This window comes from Anopheles coluzzii, chromosome 3 (genome assembly GCF_943734685.1).
Source record: "Anopheles coluzzii chromosome 3, AcolN3, whole genome shotgun sequence".
Taxonomy (NCBI): Eukaryota; Metazoa; Arthropoda; class Insecta; order Diptera; family Culicidae; genus Anopheles; species Anopheles coluzzii.
This window is the reverse complement of record NC_064671.1, coordinates 70,358,061-70,371,848: the sequence shown is the minus strand read 5'-3', so window position 1 is coordinate 70,371,848 and position 13,788 is coordinate 70,358,061. Positions and strand designations below refer to the sequence as shown.

Genomic DNA, 13,788 nt, shown 5'->3' with positions numbered 1-13,788 from the left:
GACAAACTCGTTGAACATCATATGGACCAAAATGAATTCACTCAGATGAATGGATTCAATAGTCCATTGAATAAACTTGCCAGCACCTGCAAGATCAATCACGGTTCAATTCTATTCACTTCACTCATCATTTCACTTTCCTTTTCTAAAAACGTCCATTTTAAAGCAAAAACAATATCTAATTGCTAAAAGAATATCTTAAAACGTTGGAAAAGCTTCTTACAACGTTCTATTTACCACAAAAAAAACAACGACTTTACTTTACTACCCACCACCCCAACTTATGAAAGTCGATATCTTTCATCGAAGAAAAGGCATCGCCACCTACGATAGTAAACTCTCTCTCTCTCTCTCTCTCTCTCTTTTTCTGCAATTTACCCTGCGCGTGCCCTGCCTGAGGTTACGAAGCTATTAGGATAATTAAAATATTACCATACCATTTACAAGATTAAAACTACCATCAGAACAAAAGATATGGCGCCCGTTTCAGAGCGTGGGACGAAGAACCTACGAGTGAAAAAGTGGAAAATCAGCTCTGTGATGATGATGCTCCGACTGCTGTTTCTGCTAGCTGTGGAGGATGAAATATTGAACCAACTGTGGGAGATGGAAAAATTCGAGACTTAAAATCATCATCAGAAGGACGGCGCCAATTGCGCTCACTCTCCGACACACCTCAAAATCAAATCATCAGAAAGAGAGAAAAAAAACCTCCGTATGGCAACCCTGGAAACTGAACTGAAAGAGCAAAAGCAATGCGCTCACGATAAAATTGCTGTGCCTGATTTCAATTAACCTTCTCAATCTTTCCTGCATACTTTTCCATCGATTCTACGATTTGGGCACCGCAGAGGTTTATCAGCGTATTGACAATGGATTCGTTCGACAAGCGGGGACACGATCCAGTTCGAGCGGCAACGAATGGGTTGCAGCATCGCCGTGGCAAGGGCAAAAGTTGAAAATTGAAATCGAAGATAATCACCATAAGCCGCCGAGAGTCGGGAACTCGGGCGTGTGCATGCAAATATTGTTCGCGCAAAAGCAAGGGGTTGTTCCGCCGGATGAGCTTAAGGAAGTCAAATCTCTCGTCCTTCCTCTCCTTCACAACCCACCACACGGATGGAATTGGAACGGATCCGGTTATGCCGTGAACGTCATCATCGTTGCAACATTCTCTTTCGACTGCCTTCCCCGCAGCATTTCCAGTGCCACCGGAAAATAATAATAATAATAATAACAGCAAGTAGAGGACCAAGTACAAAAAAATAATCCTTCAATATCCCAGCTTTGCAGCATTCTTCACGTCCCTGCCGAAACCGGGCGATGCACACATCTCAGGCCCCGTTGCTCAAACCCCCCGGACTGCGACATGGAAATGATTGAATTAAAATTACTTAAGCTGATTTTCGAGCAGAGAAAAACACATTTCCAGCGTACACGTACGTAAGCAGGCATTTTGGGTACGATGCAGCTCGAGCATTAATAGGGATGGGATATTTGAGGAACAGGTATTTCGTACTTGCTATCAAGCGCAAATGGTGCTGACGTCTAATTTCCCCTGTCAATCGGAGGTTTTTGGACAAATTGAAATTTCGACTTCATTTGACGACGCTTTTCTGCTCGAAATGATTTCTTCTTATAGAATTGAGGGGCTGGAGCTGCAGTCAGCTTAATTTTCGGAGTTTATTTGATTGCATCTATTGAACGCTATAAGATGTTGAAAATTTTGAAATTGATATTTAAACTCATTTTACACTATTTAAAACATTACCTTAAAGTTGTTTTCTACAAATACTGTTGCGCACCCAAGCCGTATCCTTGAATGACATCTCACCTTCATCCCGTCTGCTCACTTTACCGTACTCGCTACCCACCGTTTGCTCCCGAACCCTGTTTACGTGTTCGTTATTGTCAACATCATTTCATCTTTTCGTCATAAATGTCATTATCGGCTCGAAGGTTCACCCCGGGATGCCCGGAGGCCAGAGCCTTTAGAACGAGTTCCGAGAAACTCCATTCAGCCGGATGCTAAATGTATAGGCGCAGAAAGCGAGTTCCCCCATTCCCTCGTTCGGATGAAAGCTCTCCCCACGCTGCCCAAAACCCCGGCCGAAATCGAAATCGGAATGCTGCGAAAGCTTGTCTAAAATAAAATCGAAGCTGGAATTAAGTTAACATGACAGAGCAGTAAATTAAGCTTAACTCGATTCGATTTTTATTGCATTACGAAACGTTTGCTCATTTCAACGTGCCGGCGCACGTGACGTAGTGGAGTGGTAGAAGTAAGCAGATGCCACTACGCGTTCGCTCGCTCGGGTTTGGGCGTCGTTGGGCTTTGGTATGATAAAAAAAAAAACGAAAGGGAAAAAATCTATCAACACCAGGCACATCTCGGTGCGACCGTAAACCTTCTCCTCCGGCATCCCTGCAACTCCTCTGTAATACTGAAATCATTAAGATTGACGCTGATCTCCGTTCCGTCCCGTTGTTGAGTCACTAGATCCTTTCAAACGGTGGCAGACTTGTAGCGAAAAAAAACCGAATTGAACCACGCCAACCATTCCCAAATTGTACTGAAGCAGACAAGAAATAGAATTAGAATTCCAATATCGAACACCCGTCGGGCACGTGATACAATGTGTTTTTTTTGCGCGTTTGTATTCTTGTTGACGCGTTATGTGCGTTCTCATGACTGTTGTCTGCTTTGTTGTTCGGGGGATTCAAACACTTAATACATCAGCAATAGACTCGATATTAAAATATTGAAATGTAGATTCAATTATCTTTACACAACACACCACAAAAAGATGGCACTACATGCAGTCCCACAATCTAGGTCGCTGCAATTTAATACCCCCATGAACAATATTTGTTGCATTCTTCTTTGTCATGCATATATGCATCCCGCCGCACTCTGAATGGAAAGATATAAAACTCAATTATAACATTTAAATCACTTCAAAACTGCACTGTGAGCTTCCCTTGTTTCCGGTAAGACCTTCCCGCATCCAGAAAGCATTTGATCCGATTTGAAATCAAATCCCTCTTCCAGGTAGTATTCTCACGCAGGGAATGTATAGCTCCAAACAACCACACACACACACACACACACATACACCACCAGAACCGCTCCGGCTTTTTGCATGATGTCTTGCGAGATTTGGTAAAATAATAATCTGCTAATAGTTTCATCCGACAAATTGCTACAACCATTCCAGCAGATAACACAATGCCAGACCGCTACCGGTACCGAATCGTTATATGGTGTAATTCGATCAGATCAGGGGCAGAAAAGGATACTTTTGCTGCCCGGGGAAGGGGGCGTGGGGGGGGGGACGAGAAGTACAAATTCCAGCAAAAGCCCGGTTCAGGTTAGCAAATGTGGAAAGCGCCCAGCACACCGGCTCGTTGCCTGAGGTTCGCATAATGGTTTGGGAAATGAAACGATTATGTTGGCGATTATATTGATTGCACCCGGCGGCATTGTACCGAAGGCTGAGTTTTGATTCTTTTGCTGCCTTTTTATTCCGGGGATGGCCACAAATGATAGCGCAGATGGTGAATTTGGCTACCTGTTTTGTTAGTGCTGGTGAACATCATTCGAGAATTTTCGAATAGCTAGAATGTTGAAATCAAATTACAAATTGTACAGAAAATAATACTTTTTGATGTAGTTTTCTAGGAGTATGCTCATGAAACTCAACAAACTGCTAATTCTTTCACAGAAATATAAATTAACAATTCTAGTTCTTTCCTGTATCTAGCAATATTTCATTTCAGCGTTGACTGAATTCCTCTTCAAATATTCAAACTCCCCAACACAAACTGTGATTCATCCGTCTATTCATCATTCAAACCACTACAGCTCACAAAACCCTTCAATGTGGCTCTATAGTGCAATGACCGCACTCAGGAGGCTCAACACCACGAAAGTGCTCTCCATCCTGCCGACCATATTCACACATTCCAGTTCGTGACTACTTCATTAGTCTGTCTCACACTCCTATCCAGCAGTTTTCCACTTTTTTGCTGCTGCTGCTGCTGTCCCATCCTCCCAACTGATTAAGAAACCCTGCCAGCCCGAACTACTAATCTGCTGCAAAATAACATGCCTCCCGGCCATGATGATGCTGCCACGGTGGTGGAGACGGTAAATGTGAATATATGTACACCTTCTCCCTTCTCGCCCACCCACGCCGGCGATAAAAATGCAGATATGCTGAGATGTATATCAACCGTAATGACATTTATGATGCCCACGGGCACGACGAGTGCGCGCTGTCAAACTGGTCCCGCCCCACATTCTACCGGAACGAACGGGAGCGACGGCAAAACACATTTGCATTTCTGCCTCATTGCTTTCGGTATTGAAAATCAGATGGAAAAAAGGCGAGCACCCATACCCACAGGCGGTCGTCATGGAGATGTTGTATGGTGGGTGCTGTAGCGGGCGATGCGACGCAATTGTTCCAGCAGTGTACTGGGAAGAGCGAGTGAAGTGAGCGAGTTTTTCCAACGCCCCAACACCGTTCAAGGTGTTTAATATTATGCGACGGTTTTGCTACGGTGTTTATCAGTTCATAATTTGGATTTTTTGGAGCGAAGGCTTATCTTTCAGCTGAAGCGGAAAGTTTAGACACTAATTTTTAAAATGCCAAAGATATCAAATGTCATTCTCATAATTGCAAACGACTTGGGAAGGTTGTCGGTTAACAACGTTTTTAGCAGCTGGAGCCTAGAGCTATATTGGGTTGCGAGAGAGTTGGAATTGTTAGTATTCTGAAGATTTTAAGCAAACATTTCCCAACATCAGGATCTTTGAGAGCATATCCTCTAGCGAGAATCGTAGTTTAATGTAAACTCTTAAGATATCTTCTACATGTATTTCTGACAATCTAGAAAATATGATATTATTGAGATGAACTATATTCACCACATTCGATTATCATTCGACGCTTTGTAGAACACAATGGGCACCAATGCCTATTAGAGTTAACGCCTTTTTAGTGGTTTACTGGAGGAGAGATTGAATCGGACTAAGCAAGAGATAATTTTAACTGAATCAAGTCCCAATGCATCAATCAATTCCGATCAATTGTCTTCTCCAAACAAAGTGCATGAACTAAAGCCAACAATTGGAATTTCATCTCGTGAATTCTGACGTACAATTCAACTAAATTAGGTTCATTTAATTGCAATTACTGATATTAAACCATCGGAATATCCATATCTTACAGCTATTCCTTTGAACACCACCAACAGCTCTGTTCTAAATTTTGCTCTATATCCAATTCTTGCAGGCATTCCAAGAGTAACAGCCCGTAACTCAACACCTGCAGCAATGACAGGATCCCCGCTGCATCTTTCAGTAGAGTTTTGTGCCAGTCCACCTCCTTATGCCGCACGGTGGCTTCACGGTGATCGCATCTACACGCCCGGTAGCCAGTACGGTGGAGAAGTTATTGCTTACGGATTTACGGTAAGAGACCTAAATCACAGCCAAAGCTTCATCCAGCCCAACGAATTCCTAGAATGCATTTAATATTATTCTTTTTTTTTGTTTAGTTTTTCTAGACATCTTCAAATAAAGTACCTTATTTACCATGAGAGTGCACATTAAGATGTTTGCAATGCATGCTGATTGCAACGTTAGCAAAATGTTAGTGACCCGATCATTTCGTGCACTGGGACATGATTTATTTTGCCCCGGCAAGCGCTCGGCACTGAGCGTCTAGTGTTGGGGGTTTGACGAACAGCCAAAAACCACTCTCGTTGCAACTGATGATTACGCACGTGACCACATCAAGGTGGAACGTGAACCTTTCGCAACCTCATATCAAAATGGTTCCATTTTGAGGTTTCCTTTCCTTTATCTCTTGTTAGTTTTTTTTTCTTTTCTCCCTGCCGGATTTTCCCACATGCTTTGCCGTGCTTTGGTGCTTCGCTATCAAAATTCAAACTCCAGCCCTCCATTGCCCTGCCATTATCCGGTCCCACTGCTACCCACTCCCGCACTGGTTGAAATTGCAACCGAAAGCATCCGAAACGATTGCAATATTCTCATTTGTGCCTTTCTAACAACACACACACACCCACGTACGTACCACTCTTTCTCGACACAGGATTTGCCGACGCCACACTGCAAGGAGGCACGTCTGACCTACGTTCACATGCACGAGAAGGTCCCGCGAACGTTCTACTTTGTCGTGTCCTCGCCCGCCGGTGTCGCCGAAGCCGTCTTCAAAGTCAACTACACCCAGCGGCACAAACCGTTCACCCAAACGACCCACTCCGGAGCGGGAAACTCGTTCTCATCGTCAGCCACCTCTTCGTCCTCCTCTTCTTCCTCCTCCTCCTCCAGCAATGCCGTGTCGAACATTAACGGTGGCCTGTCGGGGTACAAGCTCGGTCCCAACACCATCAACACCGTGCCGGGCAACGGGCTGGACGATGACGAGGAGCTGATGGAGCCGGAAGAGATTCATTTTCCCATCTTCGGATCGACCGGATCCACCGTAAGGTTGCAGCCCGCCCACCGCCCGCTCGCTGCATCATTGCTCTGCATGCTACTGCACTGGGTAGCCGGATGGAGCCGCTTCATTCTTGGCCCGGCATCTTGGCTGGCACGATCGACACTGTAACGCTGTGTCGCCAGCTTCGGGGCGTAAAGCGCAGCGTTTGCTGCTGTGTACTGTTTAATGTCTGTGCTGTGTTTTGCAGCCTTAATGCAGTGCACTCGGACCGTCAAGGTGACGGCATAATCGAATTTAAGCCGCTCGAATTCGCCCCGGGGACCTCCCCGGGCAGGAGAGAAACAAAATGACCGGAAGTGATTGATTAGCGCTCGACCGGATATTACACGTTGTTCATGTTGCTTGTTTCGGAGCGGGCAGGCGCGTCTTAGACGCTCTTGCTCAATGGCAGGAGGGGTTGGCAAGGAAGGGGATTGGAGCATTCCTCAGCAAGTGTGCCACATAAATCATTTTGAGAATTTTCCTTTTTCGCTCTACAGAGGTTTTCCCCGTCACCTTGCAATATGTAGGGAGTATGTTTCTTTGAGCGAGAATTAGAACCGTTACTTAGCTTAGCTTCATCAACGTATTGGATTAAATCATTTTGAATAATTTGTTGACCATCATCTCTACCTAATTTAATATCATACTTCGTGCATGTTGGATAGTTTTACACTAAAATATAAAGCTCACGTTCAAAAAGCTCTGTAAGCAACAAGTTCATTTATCAAACAATGCTGTACATAATATATTACCTTATTTTTCGTGTGTACATCAACAACAGTAAAGAAAGTAAAACTAAACCCGGCAAGAGAAACCATCTCCTATTCGATGTAAAAAGCGTTTACAAAAATAACTGTTGTTCAATTTATGTACGTCCTCCTCGCACAGGAACCGGTACCGTACAGGAACTTTCACCCAAGAAAAAAGCTCGAAGCGATTTCATCGATTCAATTAGGAAGCGTTTCGCGCATTCACGATTATTAAATACGCAATTTTTAAATAAATCAAAAGTGTTGTAAATACTGTTCGTTTTCGTGCTTAACTGTAGGACGACCATCTCATTCTATCTTGTGTGTGGTGTAGGAAGAAAAAACAAACATGTTGAGCTACAGGTTTCTGTTCCGAAAGTGTGTAAATGATGCTGTCTTTGAAAGTGTAAGATGAAACATCAATTTAAAAAAGGATTAAACCCATTCAAACGAGAAATGGTGCGAACAACAAAAGAAGCTACAAACCCATTTCGAGTGTAGATAAATACTGCTATCGATTGCTTTGTATTGGTTAAATTTCTCTCTCCGCTATTGTACGTTTTATCGCTCGCTCGTTAAGCTCTCTAATCGTTCTTACTTACGTACTGGGCCTTAATGATGGCCACTCTACTTTTACCTGCTAAATGGTAAGGCTCTACGCTCTCTCGTTCTACATCTTCCTACTACGAACGTGTCCCCCCCCCCCCCTTGCGCAATGTAATTACAACAGTCAATTTAGGTAACAGCTAGTAATAAAACAATGTGCCAAAAACGAATGGTAGGTGTGTTAGGTTAAAAAGCGAAACAAAAACGACGACGATGCCAAAACTAGTCAAACGTAATTGCATAAACTTTCCTTGCCTCTATGTTACCATCCAAACTACACACACACACACACACATCGACCATACACCGTCCCAAACTTCCACTTTTACAACTCTCCAAAGACAACTCCTGCGCGTGATTTCCAGATTGTCTGAACTATAAAACAATTATCACGACCATAAGCAACATCTGCCCTACGAAGAAGAGAAACGAATACACGAAAACGCCGTTCTCCTTCGCGCGAAAGACACTTTATCGATCCGGTGCCACAATCCCGGCTAGGCTAAATCCTGGTGCGAATCGCGACATATGCCTCGAACCTCGGCAAAAGGACACCGTTCCGGTCGGTATGTCGCGAAATTTGTAACCTGCGAAACCTGTTTCCAATGCGCCCCCTGTCGCCGCCTTCTCAAGCATTTGCATTCGGTGGGCTCAAGCTTGGTCGGGGACTGTTGGAAACCCGTGAAAGGTTATGAATAATTGAAGAGTATGATAACGATATGTAAAACTGTCTAGCAGGGCAGCTTCACATTTTCCGACTGGGAGGAAAATGCTGCAGGAGGGGGAGTATGAGATAGAAACATTTTACGACAATTTTAAATTTGTTTTAAATTTGTGTTGTATGCAAAAAAAGAAAACCCGAAATAAACCAATAGGAAATAAAGTTTTCAAATAAAGAAAACAATTCCATTTGTAAAACAGATACAAAATAAATGGAAAAAAAACTAACCCAAGAAAAAAAACAGAAACAACTCTCTATTCATGAAAACTCTCCCCAAAAACAATTGATAAGAATGTGCTTAGCTAAAACGAGCAAACAAATCTCCTTCTCAAATTTTCTTCTCTCTCTCTCTCTCTCTCACACACACACCCACACAAAACGTTTCAAGTTGTATGCTACCGATCCTAAACGAACTAAACTTTGAAACAAAGTGCCGAACAAATTGTGACAAAACAAAAAGAAAATCAAAACAAAAACAAAACAAACAGTTCATACAAGCCCATTCGAAGCCCATCGTTAGGCAAAAACGAACACCTGAAAGTGAAGACACATTTAGTGCACACATGTTCGAGGGAAAATAAGACTGCGAAGGAGAGAATAAAGAGGCAGACAGAGGACAGAGAACGTAGCAACACAGGATGGTTTACGGTTATAAAAGGAGAAATAATTGTAAAATGAAACAAAACTTTATTTGGCAATATGTTTATCGTGTTGTTCACAGGTGGTAATGAATGCCATTTCCAAACAATAACATAAAACAAATAAAACACGAATAAAAAGATAAACGTAAGCGAGAGAGAGAGATAGAGTGGAACAAAGCGATAAGTGTTAAATAAGAATATTAAATTAATAAACAAAACGGAAACAGTAACAAAAAAGCAAAGAAAAATTAACCCATTTTGGAGTAATATATTTAAGACGATGCCCCAAATACAGCCCTCTGAGCGTACGAACGAGGGTCATTTATGCATTAACATGTTGTGTACACTGGTAAGTTGTTGCAATAATCTGCGCCACAGTCACGATGAAACATACAAGACAAGTGGATAGAGGAAAACACAAGAAGCAAGCAAAGAGAACAGTGTGATTTTATACAAAGCTGGATTAAATAAATAAAACCAAACCTTATTGAAAAACAAAACGGCAGTTGAATTCCTTCATCTCGATCTCTGTAGGCAACCAATTGAAGCAAATGTGAGCTCGATTTCCGTACATCACACCCCATTCATCAAGCAGTTCATAAATTATGTGCAAGTTATCCTTTCTTCACAGCCAAAGCATATGTCTTCACTTCATCGCACGCCCCAGTGACCTGGAGTTGTGTCGAAATATCTTTTAATTCTCGTTCCCTTGTACCGTTGCCGGATTCCTCCCGCCACTTGAACGATTGTCCACCAGTCCACGAACTTACCGCACAGGGGGCAAGGGATGATTATTCTTGGTAGCCCACCATTACACCATCCATAAAACTGTTCCCGTGGCCACGTAATAAATGCCACCGAGGAGAGTTCTTCGCTAAATTAGCCTCGCAGGACTCTACTACCGCTACCACACACTGCCGCTGGTCGATAATCCGGTGTATTTCCGGTGGTGGGGCGAGGTAAATTTGGTTGTAGCTTTATTTCCCCCCTACCGAAAGGCATCGCTTGTAGTGTGTTCGTCGCTGTTCATCGTTTTTGCTTCCATTCGCTTCATTGCACAAAGGGATAAAAGAAAAGCAAACATTGTCCGTACAGTTTGAACCCTTGCGATTGAACGACTGAATGGTCGTCTTCGGGCCAGAGAATGAAGCAGTAAACAGGTACTAACGTCTTGGCCCTTTGCCGACCTTGCGACTGCTGCCGAACACACTAAGCAAAGGCGAATAAGTGGTCGAAAGGGAAGCAGTATCCGAAAAATTACCGGGAAGTGGTGGAAGGAGCGGGAGCATGACGAAGGGAAATAAATTAATTCTATCAGAATTAATTGGCCTCAAAGCGGACGGATGGAGCGAGCGAACGCGTTTGTGTTGGAGGGTAATGAGTGCTGAAACTGGAACGGGAAGGAAGGAAACGAACGAACGCACTTGTGCCTGATGAACTGTGAAGGGAATGGAAATAAGTTTTCCCCTCTTTTTGTTTCATTAGAAGCGTCTTAGATGGTAAGCAATGAAGATATTTTTGTTTGCTGAGCGCATGCTTAAATGAAACTGTGTACAATTATATGTACAGAATGTTATCACAAACTCAACCCAACTCAATCTCTCTTCCAATTCCGAAATACTACACGCAACTGAAAACGCAAACCCCCCCCCCCCCTTTTTGCGTAAAACATCTTCTAACAAAAAAGTATCTATTCAGCAAAAGAGTATCCTCAAATCGTTGTGGCACGGCTCAGCGGAAAACAGCGGGCAAAACCACATCAAAGTTCTTCCTGCACAAGCTACTTTTCCCCAACCACACACAAAAAAAGCGTGTGTGCTGGCGGCGCATCCGATAATGATCCGCTTTTGGCCACACTCACTCAAGCACACACACACACACATGCGCCTCAAAAACACCGTGGCAAGAGCACATGCGGTGCAATCAATTTAGATTAGCAGCAATCAATTCGTATTGCTGGCGATTAATCTCATTTCCGATAAAATTTCACCCACAATCGGCTCCCCCCGTGGCGGAATCCCCAATGATGTTGAATAGGTCAATTTTCATACAAAAACGCCACACATTCCTGCGCTGCCGTGCATCGGGAAGGGTGGCACGAACGAACGCGGCAAGCTGAGCCGCGTACCATCATGCTGCTGTTGGAGTTTCCAAAACGGAAGGGAAAAGCTGGAATGCCTACATCCCCCCTGCTTCCCCGGTGAGCATAGCATGATGATTGCACTGATGAAAGTTTCGCACTTTCGCTGACAGCTCATCGGGGTTTCGGTTCGGATTCTGCTGGGATTTGGAAAGTTGGTTTGGTGGAATCGAGGTTTTTTTTTTTTTGCTCCACCCGTGTGGGCCTCTCAACCCCACCGCACACAGGATTCCAGTTCCCTCTGCGAGCACTGCTGATGACATGCATTCTGTGCATACTTTAGCGGCATATTGAACTTTGACGGTGGGGTTGGCTCAGCCGCATGACCCAGCAATTAGCGCACGCGTTACAACAAATCGGTGGTTGGAGTGCTGGCAATCAAGTTGGTGGCCGGATGATGTGATGCTGTTTTCTGCTACGGATGATACGGCGATGCTCGGAGATCGGTGTCAGAATGTTGCCTGTTGGTTAAGCAGCTAACGTGGTGTTTGATGACTTTGAGTGCATTTAGCAATTTCCTTAATGCACACATTTTTCTTACGATGCTTGATAACACATTTCAGAACGATGCAGCAATTCTAAGGCGTTGAAACTTTTCAAACATGATATTTAATCAAATATCGAAGGGTTCTGAAACGGAAACTCTGAAATTGCAATATTTTTATTGACTCTAACCGCTCAAAGTTGCTCTTTGTTAGGCTCCAATAACTCAAGTAACTAACCTAATGCTGCGCATTGAAAACAATCAATTTAGATGTGAATTATTTCTCATCATATTCATTCCGTAAGCGATATTCATTGGACTTTTTTTAATTTCTTGCTGTCAAATGATATCATGTTTGAACATCTTGGATACTTAATAGTAACACAATTAGTGGCATTTCTTTAAGACAGATATCTCTCATTTCTTAATGTCTCTGCGAAGTCTAGCTCATAGAGAGAGTTTAGATTATACTCATCTTACCAAAATCTTCAAAATTCTTGAAATATCTTCCTGAATTCCTTCTTCAAAAATAATTCATTTCGTCAATCGTAAAACCATCAAACCTGCGCTATACGTTATAGGACATAATGGGGCCCTTCACGATTCTAGTCAGTTTTTTTATATGGAGTTTGACAGTTGGAGGCTGAAATAATGTAAACACATACAACACCGCATACAAAACTAGCCTGCAATTTTCAGTCTAGATTTTTCTAGCCTCAAAGCTAGAATTAGATTCGAGTAGCTGCTCGAAAAATGCCAAAACAAGGTGGTGTGGTTATATTTATCCCAAGGTGCATTAAAGAGATCAGGTGATGGAATCTAGAATCAAAGTTTATATAGTCCAGGTGGTCTCATATCATGTTTTTAAAACCAAATTTGAACATCACTTTTTGACAGGACGGGTGAAAACTTTTGCTCAAACAAGCTTTCTGGAGGCTTGACGAATACACAAAACACTCTTAAAATCTTTATTCAGAAACAGAAGCGAAAAAAATCAGCCTTCGAAATCCATACACCTTAGGAGAAGCCCGCTTATATATTATACCCACTTTGATAGCTGCTCGAAAACTGCTATACAATGCAAACAGCTGACAGGCTGAAATTTCAGGCTACGTACTAAAAACGGAAAGGGTCCCAATATTGGAAAAATATGTTCAAAAACTAATTACCGGTAAAATGGTTGTCAACTTATCTGACAGAAGACCTGGAAATGCCTTTTTTGTTGTTGTTTAATCATCACATATAAGAACTTGAAATATTCTAAAACAACATGTACAATATGACGAATGGATTTATTTTACCATACTTTTCGGAAACCAACAGTTGGCATAAGAACCAAGGGCTCATCCACAAAAAATCAACATTACAAAAACCAAAAACACACAAAATAAAAACTATAACAAAACAACAATAAAACATCCGGAAATAACACTAAACAAACTATTTATATTTCGCACAAAAATAGTAGAAACAAAACAACGATCATAAGAAAATCAAACAACATGTACCAAAAGACATAAGTATAAGACTATAACATGGATTAGATAAGAAAAACAACAAAACACAATATAAAGGGCATATTACAACTAGATAAAAGGAAATTTATGTGAGAGCGTTTCTACATACACCGAGAATGCAGCTGAGAAAATAACTGACAGCATGCTTTGACAGCGACTGACAGCATTTTCGGTGAGAGAATTCTCCTCGGCATGCAAAGAACGATGGAGCTGAGAAAAAATTGAATTGGCAGTTTATAGCGATCGATCAATTATAGTTTGCATTTTTGCCGTCTAATAATCGTAGATATATTATTAAAAAGTAAAAGAAACTTTTTTGACTTCATTTTAACGTTTAAAATGGATTTTTTTAACATCATTTTAAAAGTCTCATCTCGGCGCTTTTCAGAGCTTCTACACACACCAGCGTGAGAAA

At 42.4% G+C, this 13,788-nt stretch overlaps 1 protein-coding gene across 1 annotated transcript in view; it reads left to right on the top strand.

The window, feature by feature from the left end:
- LOC120958017 (uncharacterized) overlaps positions 1–10,300 on the top strand; it is a 57,515-nt gene extending 47,215 nt beyond the window's left edge. The window contains exons 9-10 of the mRNA XM_040380554.2: positions 5,301–5,479; positions 6,123–10,300. Of these exons, the coding sequence (XP_040236488.2) occupies positions 5,301–5,479; positions 6,123–6,641 (698 nt within the window). The 3' untranslated portion in view covers positions 6,642–10,300. The remainder of the gene's footprint in view (positions 1–5,300; positions 5,480–6,122) is intronic.
- Positions 10,301–13,788: the final 3,488 nt, after the last annotated feature.